At 38.8% G+C, this 18,490-nt stretch overlaps 1 protein-coding gene across 1 annotated transcript; it reads right to left on the reverse strand.

The window, feature by feature from the left end:
- Positions 1 to 352: 352 nt before the first annotated feature.
- On the reverse strand, positions 353 to 5,571 carry ctdsp2 (CTD (carboxy-terminal domain, RNA polymerase II, polypeptide A) small phosphatase 2). The gene is made up of 7 exons (XM_062986251.1): positions 5,199 to 5,571; positions 4,262 to 4,422; positions 3,805 to 3,906; positions 3,451 to 3,507; positions 2,705 to 2,797; positions 2,061 to 2,246; positions 353 to 1,945 (listed from the first exon to the last, which is right to left on the reverse strand). The coding sequence occupies exons 1-7, from the start codon at positions 5,257 to 5,259 to the stop codon at positions 1,820 to 1,822; spliced, it is 786 nt and encodes a 261-aa protein (XP_062842321.1). The 5' UTR covers positions 5,260 to 5,571; the 3' UTR covers positions 353 to 1,819.
- Between the last annotated feature and the right edge of the window lie 12,919 nt (positions 5,572 to 18,490).

The following is an 18,490-nucleotide window of genomic DNA, read 5'->3' on the forward strand; positions in this document are numbered from 1 at the left end:
AGGTTTCAGACCTCCAGCCCTCAAAAACACAAACGCTCATTTTTATTTCATTTAAATCTGTTGTTTCTCTGACCAGCAGAAATTCATCTTTATTTATTCCTGAAATAAAGACCTCATTTATTTTCTGCACCTTTACGTTCAGTTTTATTCCAATTTAAACACTTTTATTTGAACAGAACGACTTTTTGGTAAAACGCTGAGTGTAAAAAACGGATTCTGTTTCAGTAAAATAAAATAAAATAAAATAAAATCAAGGTTTTCTGCAAAATAAAGGGAGAAAAATGAAGTGAATTAAAAAAATAATATAAATGTGTGTAGTTATAAACAGCACTGAGGTAAAAAGTTGGTCTGAATTCGTTTACAAAATGCTGCAAAATCTAAAAGGTCTAAAAAAAAAAAACCTGTAAATTTATTCTGTAAAGTATCATCACGTACAGATTCAAATCTAATAAAAATAAAAACAGACTGAACTCTAAATGTTTGTACTGAAGCGAACGTTTCTTATTTAATCTAAAATCAGAATAGAATTATTCATATTTTAATCATTTTAATGCTTTAATTAAAGGCAGCGTGATCATTTTATCAACATTTCATCTGTATTGATTTATTTTTACTATAACAGCAGCTCAGATCAAATAATAAAACTTAATCCTGAAAATCATTTTTAGAGATTTTTTAATCATTTCGCCTTAAAACTGGCATTAAATCAAATCCCACTAGTAAGAACGACAGAGTCCAAATATTTTTGGTGTAGCAGGCTGATGTGATGTGCTTTCACTACGAGAGAAGAATTTTGAGCATTGTTTTAAGATAATAAATTATCTGAATAAATAAAAGTTTTGTTGTTTTGAACCTGAGAGTAAAATCTGTCGTGTTTAGTGTGATTCTGTTTCAGTTCTAATTAAAGCTCGAGATTTTATTATTATTATTATTATTATTAGTGTTTAATAGCATCTAAAATAACATTTATAATCTTCTATCTGCATAAACATGGAAAAGTTTGTGTTTGATGATTATGTAGAAAAAATAAAGCAAAACGATTGTACACACACACACACACACACACACACACACACACACACACACACACACACACACACACACACAGTTTGCATCACTCGGAGTGTGTTGCCCCTCTCACACCTGCAGTTTCACTCTTTTACACCCTAATAATGTAGAAGTTTATTATAATATGTAAACAGGACCAGGTCCACTTCCTGACTCCTCATGTGTTCTTATGTTACTATAAAAGATGTAAACGTCTGTACTGAAGGGGGCGCTACACCAAGTCTATTTCCATTCTATAGTTACAGACAACAAGCTCTGAGATTTTCATTAGAATGATCTGCCATGACAGGCTGGAGATAAACACACTCACACACTGAGAGACACTGCAGCACCTACAGCGCCCCCTACTGCAGCACCTACAGCGCCCGCTACTGCAGCACCTACAGCGCCCCCTACTGCAGCACAGTGCAAGATTTTTAACTGCACCAAAACTCAAACCTGGACAAGTTTAATACTGAATAATAACTGATGATAAATGATGTGATGTAATAATGATCGAACCCAACTCGGCGCAGATACACATCCCAAATCCCACCAACACTGACTGTAATATTTATCCGGCTAAACCTCCCACCGCTTCCCTGTGGTGAGTGTGTGACATTACTGCATGTGTGAAAAGGGCTTGTGTGTGTGCATGTGTGAGTGTGTGTGTGTGTATGTGTGAGTGTGTTTTGCAGACAGATTAAGGCATGGATGGTGGGAGGAGTTTGAAGGCGTTTGGAGATTTTGTAGGTTCTCTGCAGGAGGAAGGTCAGGGTTCTCGGAGTTGTTTCAGTTTGGTGAAAACATCATCAGCGGCACTCAGCTCCTCAAACACCGGCAAGAGATTCAACAGCTCCGTGTCCTCCAGATCATCGAACCAGGATAACACTGGGACCTACACACACACACACACACACACACACACACTTGCTAGGTCCTGTAGAATAAAACTTTGAATAAAGCTGATCATAAGTAAACATAAATATAAATGAATCTTGTCGGGGACTCACGGCGTTGTCGGGGTGGAAGATGTAGGAGGCGGGTGAGTTATCCAGGATGAGGGTTCTGTTGAGCTGCCGGCCGAGGCGACTCAGATCTTTAACGTAGCAGCCGTGATGGAAAACGCAGGACTCTCGGAAAAGTCTCGTCCGGAAAACTCCACAGTGATCCAGTAAATCAGTCACGGGGTCTGCATACTGACACACACACACACACACACACACACACACACACACACACACACATACACAAAATAATAATAATCATGTTAGAAACGTTAGAAAACACACCTGACGCTGCAGCCTCAGTAACTACAGAGACGAGCAGGAGCGCAGGCGTTCCTAATAAAGTGGCCGCTGAGATGATCTGATGTTACGGTTGTGAGTTCAGAATTACATTTACATTTTCAGCATTTAGCGACGCTTTTATCCAAAGCGACTAACAGTACAGTTACAGTATACAGTCTAAGCAATTGAGGGTTAAGGGCCTTGCTCAGGGGCCCAACAGTGGCAACCTGGAACTGGTGGGGCTTGAACCAGCGACCTTTGGATTACTAGTCCAGTACCTTAACCACTAGGCCACAACTGCTCCAGATGTAAATGATTAATAATTCATTCTAAATTAATAATAGAATTCGGGTGTCGTGAGGTCGTACTTTAGCGAGACTGGCGGTGAAGAGCACACACTCGAACATCTCCCCCATCCTCTGGAGGAACTGATCCACGTGTGGTCGCTTCAGAACGTAAACCTGCGCACACACACACACACACACACACACACACACACACACACACGTAATACATCAGCAGGTTAGAACCTCACACACTGACTGTAGTTTTAGTTTGAGACTGAATAATGAGCTGATGATCCCTCGCTGACTATCAGTCGCCTCCTGAAACAAGTAATCAAAAATAGGCCGAGTGTTTGATGTCCAGCCTATCCTGGATTACTTGAACCAGACTGCAGCCAAAAACCATCGTCGACCGTGAACACGGGTTCAGCAGGAACGCCGCCGAGCACCAACACAGCACGCTGACATGTTTTATGTTGTATGTTAGAGATGCACCGATACGACATCAGCAAAACACATCAGCGATCCCAGCAGGTTGTTTCTAACACACAGCAGGAAGCTTCATATATAAACATCCGGCTGATTTATCCTCACAGCTTTATTCAGTATAAAGATCTGATACTGATACGTAACGTTTGATATCGGAGCTGCAGCTCTGCTCACAAGAGACACAAACAACCAGAAACTCTCCCAAAATAATCAGAATATAACAACACATCCATCCATCCATCCAGCTAACATGATAACGTGGGATTATTTCAATATTAGAATGTAGAAAATATCAAAAATTGGGTGCATCCCTAATGTGTTTATTGATCTCATTTTCTCACCTGGTGTGACGTTCCCTCGATCTCCACAGGAACGATAAAATCAGCGTTACTGATCGGCTACGAAGAAAATCACATCAGCTTCGTTATTAAATTAATCTGACAGTAAAATCTGTGATATAAACAGTGTTTACATTTCAGTTATACACACATTATATATATGTATAAAACGTACTTAAATAATCTTCATTTGAATGATTATAAACTATGTTAGTGTTGTATATAATGTTATATATTTGTATCATGTTATATACAGTAATAAAACGTTATTTTTGTATTATTGTTACATAATATGTTATATATGATTTATAATTCTTATACGGTATGTTAAATATTATTGTTATATGTCGTGTATACCTTAAATGAACTGTGGACGAGAGTTTCATCCAGATCTATAACCACACAGATTTTACCCTCATCTTCAGCAGTGACCTCCGGCAACAAGCTCGTCTCTCCAATCTACAACATACAATACATTATTATTATTATTATTATTATTAATCACAACACACAACGATTAACCCTCCATAAACACCCACCCAGCTCCTGACATCATGGTATCTGGTACCCTTCACTTCCAGGATAGCTCACATTAGCATTACCAGTTAACTAGCCCATCAATAACCTGTCTATTAGCCTAATCTAATGCACAGTACAGCATCTCTAAACCTACCACAAGCTCTCCTGCTCTTATTCATGTGATCAGCTCGTTAATAACTAGCGAATGAACTCCTTATAAACATGTAAACAGTGTAATCACCCCCTTCACACTGTAGATGAACGTAGACGTTTGAAGTCTTGTTGACGTTTGTACCTTAGCGATGGTCCCGTTCTCCTCTGGAATGAGCAGAGCAACGTGATTGGCTGCTGCTGGTGCTGGAGTCTGAGGAACATCTTGTTCATTAATGCAACAGAAGAGCGCTTTGAACAGATTCCGGCTTCTGGGTTTCTTTGGAGAAGATTTTTTCACCTGGCCTACAGTGAGAGAGAAAAAAAATCTAACCTAGACATAAAGCATTATTTTTTCCCCCTTCTGATCTCGTCATATCCAATTCCCCGGTCGTATTTCATCTCTACTGCTGCAGACCTCCACTCCTGATCAAGGAGGGCTTAAGGAAGGGTGTGCAAAACTCAAAACTCCGTACAGGGTTATCTAAACTCATCCCTCACAGCTGAGGCCATTAAACCCAACAACACAGTACCTACTGTAAAGCATGCTGGTGGTAGTATTACAGTCTGGTGCTGTGTTGCTGAAGTGGAAGGAAATCATGACAAATAATTTGGATTAAAAAGTTCCATGTTAATGTAGAATCATATTTATATAAATGCACATGAAATATGTGCTGAATTAAACATCTGACACGTTTACACACCTTCACATTACATTACTAGATATATTTTACTATACCCCGGTCACATTCTATGCTTTGTTACTAGCTAAATAGAATAAATACAGAAATGTTCATGTTTTAATGCATGATTTCTGTTGATTGGCTGAATTTAAGGTACTGATAATATAAAAAACTGTAAACATGCCACAACCTGCAGATTTAATGTTTAGTGTCCCAGTGTGGTAACTTCAGTACATCAACAGTATATGGTGTTTATGGTTGTATTTTGGTGTTTCTTCTCTGGTCCATGTTCTCAGGTGTTTGTTGACTCTCACCTGGTCCTGCACACCTGAGATTCACCTGCACTTTCACCACATTCACCACAATAATGCAGTAATGAAGGACTTTAGCTTTTCTTACCTGGTTTGTTAGGCAGCTGAAGATCTTCTCTCTGCACTTGTGTAATAACAGAACTTTCCATCTAATAAAATCCTCAATCTCCCTTTCATTAAACACACACACACACACACACTCTGATTATAATATAACCAGAACACACACACACTCACACACTTACTGTATATTATACACTATATCATACACACTGAGTAATGAAGCATTAACACTACACACACACACACACACGCCTTTCCGTGTGTAAAACTCTAAATCTCCCGCTTCCTCTCCGCTTCTACACTAAATCCACCATGTAAATCTGCACTTCTGGGTTTAATAATCACAAATTAAACAATAAAATCTCTCAGTTTGGTTCCAACATGGAGAATCCGGCCGAGAAAAAAAGCAAAACAAGCCAGAGGAAACCAGAGACGGTTTCAAGCCCCCCAACAAGCCGCTCCGCACATAAACATCCACTCACAGCTGCTCGGTTCCACATCCACAAAGAGTCGACTCTGATTCTGAATCTGATTTGAATTGTAGTAAACGAAAGACTCGGTTCCAAGAATCGGTTTCATACAATAATTTAAAACTAAGACACAGGGCAGGAAAATCGTTTAAATAAACGATGCTGTTTAAATAATTAAGCAATTCGTAGCAAAAGTTCTTGGTGGTTTTAGTGAGTGACTAAAAGTGAGAGAACTGTAGAACTTTATTTGTGGTTCTTCACCTCGTCTGTTGTTTCTGATGATCAAAAATAACATACAAATACACAGTAATGTGAAACTGGATGTATTACAGTATTAAAGAGTCACATTTAACTGCTTGTTTATATTAGAACAGACACAGGTAAATTACACTTTTACTTTTGGTTATAACGTGCATTTATATATAATGGGGGATAGTAATCTTTCAGCAGAACCAGACAGACCTTTGTGGTTTGTTTTGGGTGAAGAATATAAGATAGAATAGAATAGAATAGAATAGAATAGAATAGAATAGAATAGAAATGCCTTTATTTGTCATATATACATATACAGATGTTTAGTACAACAAAATTATTTCAACAATTTAGATCTAAATAAAGGATCAGACATTGTTTAACTATATTATTCATAATCAACTCCGGTGCAGCTCAACAGTTGCTGTTTCTGAAAAATATAATAAATGGAAACAGAAGTTTATTATTTCCAAAGCTTTGTAGTCGAGTCAGTTACCACTGTTTGGAATCGACTCCAGTAGGAAGGAATCGACTCCTTACTCTAAAAACATCCGCTCAGTGGGCGGAAACACCACAATGAAGAATAACTAAGGATTAAATAACAGCCATAAACATGGACGTGAATGTAAAAACTGTATGTGGAAATAACTGTAAACAAATCAAAGTCTGGAGATAAATGAAAGAGTCGGACATTATTCAGCCAAATCCGAATATAAAGCATTCAGCAGGGCTGAGAGTGAAGCCTGGAGAGTCGACTCTCCGATTCCATGAACTGAGAATTTAGATGTAGTCGATTCCGCAGATAAATAGATTTTACTGTATTAATCTTAAACTTAAAATGTATTTTCTTCATAATAAAGAGCACATAGTGTTTTACACTGAACCATCACAACACAGCAAGATGTTGATGATCAGTTATTAACAGTAAAACGTGGCAGAAACTTCATGATTGTGATTCTAACAAGTTTCTGCTTTTTCTTTCTCCAGGTGATCAGTAATAAACTTCAGTCGAGATTTAAGGTGCCAAGTTTTTAAGCAGGAGCTTCTTATTAGCAGAACAGCGTCTAGGGTTTGGGTTATAAAGATGTAAAGCTTGCTTGACTGTGGACAGTGACACATGTTCCAACAGTTCATAATTCATGGTGATTATTATGACTGTTGTTGAGACTTTTAGGGTTTAGGGTAAAATGTTGACTTGAACAGAATTGCGAAAGAATCGACTACTGGAATCGATTCACTTGAATCCCAACAACTGGAATCAGAATCAAAGCCATAAAGAGTCGAACAGTAAAACTTAATATAATGTACTGAGCTAGCTATAAAATAACTAATTATCAACAACAATGTACTAACATTATAAACCGATCACATATTGCCACATTAAAAGGCATCTAAGAAGTTAAAACATCAATATAAATGTACAAATGTGAACAAAGAACGAGAACACAAAACGCTAATGCTACAGCTAGTTTGTTTACAGCTAAGCGCTATCATTGTGCTAACTAGCCCGGGTAGAAAAACAAATCCAAGCATCAAAATACCTGCTTTAATACCATTATATGACTACGGCCTCGTCCTAAACAGTAATAAATATTCCATAAAGTACCCTAAATAGTGCACTATTTTAACTACGGTTTATCACAACAGTGCGGTTTAAAACGGAGCTAATTACACAGGGCGCCTTGAAACGGTCATGCAGCGGTGGATTGGGAGCATTCCTGCTCAATTCAAACCAAATACATTCAAAATGAAATTATATTTAAAAAAGAGAATTTTAAAATAAAATCAACAATTTATTATAATAAAATAGCTTAAATCAAATAAACTATAAATATTACATGAACAATTATGTATACTTTATTTTTATTAACTAATATTTTGCTGTTCCATAAACTCGTTAATATATTTATATATAATTTATGATAAAATTGTAATAAATGTAATCTATATTGTAATTTAAATTAATACAATAAAAAAGTAAATATATTAATTTCAATTAAATAAACTATATTTTTCATAAAACAAAATTTATTACATGATCATTTTTACTCCTCAGTTGTATAAAATATTTAAATGCAAATTAATTTGTTTCTAATTTGATTAAATATTTATTTTCTGAATGTAGTTTTTGTTAATAGATTATAATGACGAACCAATCTCGTGTTTTTGTCTTTTTTATTGTAATTCACAGTCCAGACCCGCAGGTGGCGCTAAAGCAACTTATTATAAAAACAATTTAAACACGTTAATGCACAAATAAATTAATATGTTTTTATTGTAACCATAAATAATTAAATATAAAGCAAATTAGTTGATTTAGATAAAGTTATAAATCTATTTTATATTTTATAATCGGGTAAAGCATTAAAATGTACATTTCATATAAAAGCCAGAACATAAACATTTAATTCAGAACTGATGATTTATTAATACTTCTGTAACAATTGTTTATGTTTATATAATAATAATAATCAGTTTATTTGAGTAATTTAATTAATTGAAACACGTCTCATTAAAGTGAAAGTTTAGTTGGTGGTGAATTTTACAAATGATCTTCAGTTTTGATTGCTCACTTAGATTTTAGTTTATTAAATGATAAAGTTTAGCAGAAAAATAAAACTTTACACAAAGTGACTGAATACAATTTAAACGAATGAGGGCCTTCGCTCAGGAGCCCAACAGGAGCAACATGGCAGTGATGGGGCCTAAACCAGCAACCTGCCGAACATAAAATTCTGGAATTACAGAGAGTTAGCATTAAAATGCATTTGAAATGAGAAGGTTAGTTAGGGTTGGGATGATGAAGAGTTTTCTGGTGCTTGTTATTAAGCAAAATAAAATCTCGTTAAATAAGATCATATACTGTAGTAGGTCATTAAGAGTGAACTGCTGAACAGAATGATTTATAAGTCGATGTGATTAGCGTACGGCTCATCGCTGCTCTGCTGTTTCTTGTTCTTGACGTGTTCGGCGTCGACTGAAGCGTACAGATCAGACAGAATGGAGCAGGAATCTTTCTCCACCTCCTTTTTCTCCTCGTCTTCCTCGAAGACCACCAGCACATCTGAGTACTGGATCTTAGGTATGGGAGAACTGCGTCCCACTTTAGCTGATTTAGGAGCTTTAAGGCTCACGTTAGCGTAGCATTCTCGGCCCGAAGAGACAGTCTGACAACAACAACAATAATAATATAAATAACAACAACAATAACAAAAACAATAACATTATCCATGTTTTTTTAGACTTTAATATTTAACACTTTAACATTAACTTTATTTATTTTGATGATAAAACCAGACAATCTGCAAAGCTATAAGCTTCCAATAAAGTGTTTATTAAAAATTCCACCAATTACCAAACATAAACAAACAAGCTGCTCTCACACCAGAGTATTTGCATTTAGATGCATTTAAAGAATCATACAGTGAAGCTCCTGAAACTGCGGCTTCCTGTCTGGCCCTACATGGACTGATTTCCCCAGATTTCCTAAATCTTTTCACAATATCATGTACGGTAGATGAGAAAGACTAAAATGTGTTTGGGTATATTTTATTGTTATTGTCATCAAACTCTACATTCATTACAGATTACATGAGACTCAAAAATACATTTTATATCCAGCTTATTAACACATTTTATTATTGTTATATTATTATTTCTTCACTGATTTAAATTTGAGATTAAAGAATAAAATCTACAGTAATAATGGATATCTTTAGTGTTTTGATGAGTATTTTTGTGATTGTTTACCTCTGATGGACTTTCCTCTTCCTTATTATTATTATCTGTATGTAAATAGAACAGGAAGTGGATTTAATACATTTATAGTATATTTATAATCATATTGTTGCTTATTAAATATAAACTATTCATATTTATATCATTAGATAATAAATGTTGTTCTTGTGTACCGGTGTTGGTGTAGGTGATGTTTCCATAAATCGGGTTCTCCTCCATCTCTCTGTTCCTCAGACTCACACTGATACAAAATAAAACAACAATATTAATGAGCACATGAATAAATGTTCTAGGGCCCCTGAGAAAGGCCCCTAACCCTCAGTTACACTGTATTTATTGTCTCTTAAATATCATAAATGCAAATGTACTACAAAGTCACACTGTTGCAGCATATGCAGAAGGTGGCTTGGCCTTGTTATGTAAAAGCATTTAAAATAGTATGAGACCTGATAAAGAGAACTCGTACCTCCTCCTGAACTGTGGCAGGAATTCTTTTCCTTTATCTAAAGAGAAACAAAATAAAAACATTTATGATTATAAAAGAATTTCTTCTTCAGCTGATCAGATCTGAGAGTTTAATCATTATTCAGAACATCTAATATAAATGTGTGTCCTATAAACATATGTGTTAAAAACGTGTCATGAACATGTGTTATAAATGTGTGTGTGTGTTATATATGTTTGTGTGTGTGTGTGTGTTTTATACGTATGTTATAAATATGTGTGTGTTATAAGTGTGTGAACTTTACTCAGGTTTATTTATTGATTTTATTTATCAGTCAGGTCACAATGCCATTTTGACTCTGTGATTTGGGTCAGAGCTTTAAAGGTCATGTAGTTGTCATTTGCTGTGAGTAGTGGAAGAGACCACTCCCATCAGGAAAATAATGTTTCATCATATTAATCAGATTCACCTAATACACCTGACTGTAAAAGTCGAGCTTTTAGTCCAGTACAGGTTTCTTTGTGTATGTAGTGAAACACTAGCCAGTTGAACCGCATTGTAACTGAAGCTCCTGCCATCCGTGCACCAGTAATAATGAAGTAAATGCTGAATGAGGTCGTCGTACCTGCAAATCGTTTCTGGATGCAGCATAAAAAATTCCAAAAGAAAGAAAACAGGAGAAGTCCACTGAGCACCGCCAACACACACCAGGTCCCAACAGAGCCTTTAAACTCCCCAACACCTACAGGACACACACACACACACACACACACACACACACACACACACACACACACACCTGAAAATATTACACCAAAACAGCCTTCCTAATAAAACCACTTAAACAAAACAACAAACCTTCATCTGAAACCAAACTGTACAGCTCCTTCTTTAGATTAAGTTTGAATTAAAACAGAATCCTTAATTTTTTTTTTTTACATCTTTACTCGCTCTCTTGGAGGTGGAACATCTAAAATATATATTTTTTTAAATAATTAACTTTCACATGTTTTTTTTTGGATTTTTGTTGAGCACCTTTAAAAGGATCTAGAGAAAAACCTGAAACACGATTGATTATTTATAAGCAGCAAATGTTTATACATTTAATTCAGAACTAAAATGACTTTACTACAAAATACAGTATATATAAAATGAAATATACATTTTATAAAACAAAACAAAACTAGTCATTAAAAATCTAACCTAATTTAAAAACCAATCTGGTCTAAATGGGTTTTTTGGAGTTCAGTGATGTAGGACCATTATTTATTAATTTCATTTACTTATTTGGTTTCATTTCATGATTGAGTTATTTTATTATTAACTGTCTTCATGCTCAAGTTTCTGGGTCCTCTGAATAAAAGACAGAACAATAAACTACAAGGTTTATATGAAATAAAACAATAAAAATAATGCAGAAGTTCAGCTTGTCAAAGTTCCCAGTAGAAACATCTGAACCTTATAAATGTTATTCATCACGTTATGAAAGAGCAACTACAAATATTTCAGAAAATCTTCCTAACAGAACCGTTTTATATTCTTGGTACTAAACAGAAACTTTTTTATTGTGTTTTTACACATTTAGTAAATCCAAATATCTAAATTAAAAATATATCTAACAATAGAACCAACACTAAAAATTACAACCATTTTAATAAGTAAAACTACAATAATGCAGGTTTGTTGATGATCAGCTTTCTGACTAATATGAAATGAGGAAAAAACACCAGAACATAAAGTTCATAGTTTCTGGACGTGTTTCTGATCATTGTTTAATGTTTACACCGAGATTTTAGAAGCTTTTAGAAGAAACTTTACTCACCGCTCACCCCACACACACTGCAGTTGTTCTCCATGTTCATCAGTGATTGATGGTTCTCCTGCATCACAGACATGTCTGTAAACTCAGCATTATTTCTAACACACAGTGAGGAGTGAGGAGAAGTTCTGCTGTTTCTGCAGGATGTAAACACCCCGTTTTTATGAGCACAAAATGAGCAGAGCAAATTCTGCAAAAAAACCACATCCCTTCCAACATCAGCTTCAGAACCAGGAGGAAATCTGCTGCATTGCACCCTGAACCTGAACCTAATCCTCATCATCATCATCATCATTATCATCAGATCCACACACATAATAACAGCAGTGTCCTTAAAAAGTGTGAAATATTAAAATATTACCGCCGTTTAATCTGTTCAAACGATTCATTTTAGTGAATATTCTGATTAATCAAATCCTCTTCACTCTTATACATAATATAATATACATTGTATAAAAATAAAAACCCACGGGGTGAGGAGGGTGGGGTCCTGAAAACAGTAGGTCTTTAACATGGGGGTCACTGGCTGAAAGAAGGCTGAGAATCCCTCCAAAAATAAACTACCCCCCCCAGCAGCAGTACCAGCACAGACCACCAGGGGAACCTGCAGGTAGAATAGCACTGATACAGAGACTGAGTTTGATGATGATGATAATCTGATGATGATAAAACTCTGTTTATAATCCTTTAATCATCTGTGATCAATAATGATAAACAGATTAACTGGCTGATTGGATTATTGATTATTAAAGGACAGTGATTGATTTATTGATGTATAAAATAATTCTGTAGTGCAAAATGCTGCAGATGAATGTTTACTTGTAGTTCTAGTTTAATATTTAATTAAGGATAATAAATGGTAACTGGTCACGTGGGTGTCATGTAGTTGATGTTCGTTATGACTAAGCTAAACATGTATTTATTTATTCATATTATTCATACTGCTTTTTTAAGGCGGCACGGTGGCTAAGTGGGTAGCACTGTCGCCTCACAGCGAAAAGGTCCTGGGTTCGATCCCCGGGTAGGGTGGTCCAGGTCCTTTCTGTGCGGAGTTTGCATGTTCTCCCCGTGTCTGCGTGGGTTTCCTCCGGGTGCTCCGGTTTCCTCCCACAGTCCAAAAACATGCCACTAGGCTAATTGGAGACACTGAGTTGTCCCATAGTTACCTAGCCGCTGGGATGCACTGACCAGTGCATTGTAGTGCCAGTCCCAAGCCTGGATAAATAGGGAGGGTTGTGTCAGGAAGGGCATCCGGCGTAAAAACTGTGCCAAATCCCGCCGGCGACCCCTAAAAAGGGAAGAAGCCGGAAATGCCGACCCCGTAACCGAAAAATGGGACAAAAGGCTGAGGAACAAGAAGAAGATTCATACTGCTTTTTTAAAAATGGCACATAAACCTTAGTTTTTGTTCTGTTAGATGTTTTATATTCTATTCTTATTGTATATTCTTTTTATATATATGTTTAGATCTGATTTTTGTGGTACATTAGGGCAGGTGCTACTGGGGCGCTGGGGTGGAGCATTTATATCAATCAGTGTCACTATTTCATGTTCTAGTTTTGCTTTGACAATAACATCTCCCTTCCTTTCAAAAGTCACTGAGTTTTTAATTATCACTGCCCCCCTCCTTACTGCTCTGTTTATATGAGCTATAAAATGTGTTTCTATAACCAAATTAATTCAGAGACGTAGCTGCCTACAGTCCATCCAGTCTTTCTATTTTCCATCATTTACAGTGTGCTCTTCATCATGGACTGATGAACCTGAACCAGAACGAGCACACGGCACAGAGATCAACATTCTGTGTGGATTTGTGCACCCCCTCTTCCCTCTTACCTGTCGGACTCCATAGGTACACAAAACGCTCTACAACAAGATGGGGTTTTTCAGGACACATGGCAACATGGCTTTAAATATTACAGACAGCTTATAAACAAGCTAAATATATAAACGACCTCCTAACCAGCGGCGTATCAGCTCGGTGACCTGGCGTCTCTGGCTCGGATCTGCTGCTTTCATCTTGAAGCTCCATCCCATCTGAATCAGCAGTGAGACCTGGATGGAGCACAGCAGCACACGTCTGATGACCCAGGAACCAGAGGATGTGGGACATCACGCCTATCGATCTACAGAACGGACGATTCCTGGACATAAAGAGGAAGAAGCTGAACAAGGTTCCGTTCAATAAGTGACCCTCACTCAGGATGATGGGATATAACACGTCTCACATTTCTTACCAAGACTGAACACACAAATATAAACTAGTAAAAACCCTCAAGTGCCCTCAAGATCACAACAAAGTTAATAGAACACGGCGTTAACAAAAGCGTTATTTTATCTTTAACACCTGTAACTGTTTTGTAGAGTTTTGTTCTTTGTTTCTTTTCTCTGGAACTGAGCTTTGGTAATATGAATGTCCTTATTTATCCGGCCAAAAGGCGAGGAGAACGCGGTACCAGTGGTGCCCACATTGTACCAGTCACACAGAGGTTTGTGATTGTTGGTTCTATTTATACACTGGAGAAAATCAGACTGTTGAGTTCAGGTGGATTCAGACCTCTCTGTGGTGAAGATGAAGCTGCTATCTGAAAGCTTCTCTCCACAACATTCTTTAATGAGCTTCATATTGGAGCAGTCAGGACTGTTAACTGTCCTAGTCAGTCATACTTCATCAGATCAACATCTAATAGATCCCTCACCCGCGCCATCGGATCTAAGAGATCCCTCACCCGCACCATCGGATCTAAGAGATCCCTCACCCGCACCATCGGATCTAAGAGATCCCTCACCCGCACCATCGGATCTAAGAGATCCCTCACACGCACCATCGGATCTAAGAGATCCCTCACACGCACCATCGGATCTAAGAGATCCCTCAACCGCACCCGGATCTAAGAGATCCCTCACACGCACCATCGGATCTAAGAGATCCCTCACACGCACGAGGAGCCCCTCATGTGGACCGCTGCCCTCTATCGTGTGTGCAAGCCCCGAGTATTCCTGCAAGGTGTTCCTCGGGGGAGTTCCCTGTGACCTCGGTGTTGCCGTAGGAACAAAATGGCAGTAGTTATACGCTGCCTCACTTCCGGCCGGCGGGCAGCCACTCAGTACATGTACCAGCTCTGCATGGGAGACTCCACGCTAAGGCTCTTGTGGCAATATTTAACGATCTTTTTGGTGGAATCTCCCATGCAGAGCTTGGATTGGACGAGCACAAGTAGCACACCGGTAAGATCAGCTGTTTTAGCTCTTTTACTGCTGATCCAGATTAGACCTTAATAAAAGTAAAGTCCTCTAATTAAACAGGATCATCATGTGATCTAATGAGCTTTAGTTAATGTGCTTTATCGTGTCTGTGCTGCTTTTCTGTAGCCGGGTTATTAAATGCCCTTGAAGCATTTTACCCTCTAAAGATCCAGTGGCCCGGCAGTGCTGGAGGTCTCATCCCCCGAGGTAATAGAGCAGGTGGTACAGTGTATCACAAAAGTGAGTACACCCCTCACATTTCTGCAGATATTTAAGTATATCTTTTCATGGGACAACACTGACAAAATGACACTTTGACACAATGAAAAGTAGTCTGTGTGCAGCTTATATAACAGTGTAAATTTATTCTTCCCTCAAAATAACTCAATATACAGCCATTAATGTCTAAACCACCGGCAACAAAAGTGAGTACACCCCTAAGAGACTACACCCCTAAATGTCCAAATTGAGCACTGCTTGTCATTTTCCCTCCAAAATGTCATGTGATTTGTTAGTGTTACTAGGTCTCAGGTGTGCATAGGGAGCAGGTGTGTTCAATTTAGTAGTACAGCTCTCACACTCTCTCATACTGGTCACTGAAAGTTCCAAAATGGCACCTCATGGCAAAGAACTCTCTGAGGATCTTAAAAGACGAATTGTTGCACTACATGAAGATGGCCAAGGCTACAAGAAGATTGCCAACACCCTGAAACTGAGCTGCAGCACAGTGGCCAAGATCATCCAGCGTTTTAAAAGAGCAGGGTCCACTCAGAACAGACCTCGCGTTGGTCTTCCAAAGAAGCTGAGTGCACGTGCTCAGCGTCACATCCAACTGCTGTCTTTGAAAGATAGGCGCAGGAGTGCTGTCAGCATTGCTGCAGAGATTGAAAAGGTGGGGGGTCAGCCTGTCAGTGCTCAGACCATACGCCGCACACTACATCAAATTGGTCTGCATGGCTGTCACCCCAGAAGGAAGCCTCTTCTGAAGTCTCTACACAAGAAAGCCCGCAAACAGTTTGCTGAAGACATGTCAACAAAGGACATGGATTACTGGAACCATGTCCTATGGTCTGATGAGACCAAGATTAATTTGTTTGGTTCAGATGGTCTCAAGCATGTGTGGCGGCAATCAGGTGAGGAGTACAAAGATAAGTGTGTCATGCCTACAGTCAAGCATGGTGGTGGGAATGCCATGGTCTGGGGCTGCATGAGTGCAGCAGGTGTTGGGGAGTTACATTTCATTGAGGGACACATGAACTCCAATATGTACTGTGAAATACTGAAGCAGAGCATGATCCCCTCCCTCCGGAAACTGGGTCGCAGGGCAGTGTTCCAGCATGATAATGACCCCAAACACACCTCTAAGACGACCACTGCTTTATTGAAGAGGCTGAGGGTAAAGGTGATGGACTGGCCAAGCATGTCTCCAGACCTAAACCCAATAGAACATCTTTGGGGCATCCTCAAGCGGAAGGTGGAGGAGCGCAAAGTCTCGAATATCCGCCAGCTCCGTGATGTCGTCATGGAGGAGTGGAAAAGCATTCCAGTGGCAACCTGTGAAGCTCTGATAAACTCCATGCCCAGGAGAGTTAAGGCAGTTCTAGGAAATAATGGTGGCCACACAAAATATTGACACTTCAGGAACTTTCACTAAGGGGTGTACTCACTTTTGTTGTCGGTGGTTTAGACATTAATGGCTGTATATTGAGTTATTTTGAGGAAAGAATAAATTTACACTGTTATATAAGCTGCACACAGACTACTTTTCATTGTGTCAAAGTGTCATTTTGTCAGTGTTGTCCCATGAAAAGATATACTTAAATATCTGCAGAAATGTGAGGGGTGTACTCACTTTTGTGATACACTGTACCAGCGGCTGTGTGAGAGACACCGGGGTTCTGAATAAATGTTTATGGGTGATGGATGGATGGTGGTGGTGCTGGGATTTAGTCTAACACGACACATTGTGGTTATCAGGGGCAGAAGGACTGATGAATGAGGCGTGTTTGAGCACTGCTAGCAGTAAATGCTGTAACACAGTAAAATGTACCATACACAGTGCAGCTCACTGTAATCATTCCACTATTGAGCCGATTTCTCCTCTTAGCTTCGTCTGGAGGTTTAAAACAGATTCCAGTGGGAGTAGTGGTGCACTACCAGTACAGAGATTCAGGGGAGTGGGATCAACTTTGCTTCTGAAACGTGAGCTTCCCAGGCGGGGGTGCAGGCTCTGCTCCGGGCCTGCACGCAGGAGGAAGAAGAGGGCAGTGTAAATTTCTTTTTTAAAATGTCAAGCAAAAGATACAAAGACAAGAAGGTAAGCAGAGCTCCATTTAGACGAGCACAAGTACCGCACCGGTAAGATCAGCTGTTTTAGATCTTTTACTCTCTACTGCTGATCCAGATTAGTGGCTGTTTAACCAGAAAACGTTGCTGAGATGATGAAGAATTCATCTGTTTTATATTGGAACCTTCAAGATGCGTCCATGAGCATGTTCTCCCTGTTACAGGTGATACAATCTTCTGGCTGTGGACTCATTATGATTTGTTGGTTTTTCTGCAGGTCTGCCTGAACAAGACACACGGCTGAAGCTCTGAGGAACTCCGAGGTTCCTATGATGAGAAATTCCAGTTTGCATGTTCTCCCTGTGTCCGTGTGGGTTTCCTCTGGGAGCTCTGGTTTCCTCCCGCAGTTCAAAGATGTGCAAGTGAGGTGAACTGATGAATTTTGGATAATGGGTAACTACTGTTTCTGTTACGAATGGAACCAACATGTAAAACATGATAAATCCTAATAAATACATACAAACACAATTCAGTCCTTCTGGAGTTAATTTTTACCCCTTTTTCTCCCCTTTTAGCGCATCCAATTGTTCAATTAGCATCGTGCTTCCTCTCTGTCTATGCCGAACCCTGCCCTGACGGAGGTGATTGAAGCTAACCCGTATCCCCTCCGAAACACGAGCAGCAGCCAGATGCATCTTTGCCACCCACACATTGACGAGCCTGGCGCCACCCAGCGTTGCATGCGGAGAGACACACCCTAAGGGCACCCTCTCCCATCTCTGTGTAAGCGCCTCCAATCAGCCGGCAGAGAACGCAATCGCATTCTGACAGAGAGAGACCCACATCCGGTTCTTTGTCCCACCCCCCACATGAGCAACCGGCCAATCGTTGCTCATATAGCCACTCAGCTTCGAACCGGTAAAGCAAGGCTGGATTCGATACCACGCTCTCAGAATCCAGCCCTGGTTGCAGCGCGTTTCTTTTTACCGCTGCGCCACCTTGGAGTTTGTTTTTTAACATGTAACACAATCCTGGTAACAGAAAAATGCAGGACTGACTTC

This window comes from Trichomycterus rosablanca, chromosome 24 (genome assembly GCF_030014385.1).
Source record: "Trichomycterus rosablanca isolate fTriRos1 chromosome 24, fTriRos1.hap1, whole genome shotgun sequence".
Classification (NCBI taxonomy): domain Eukaryota; kingdom Metazoa; phylum Chordata; class Actinopteri; order Siluriformes; family Trichomycteridae; genus Trichomycterus; species Trichomycterus rosablanca.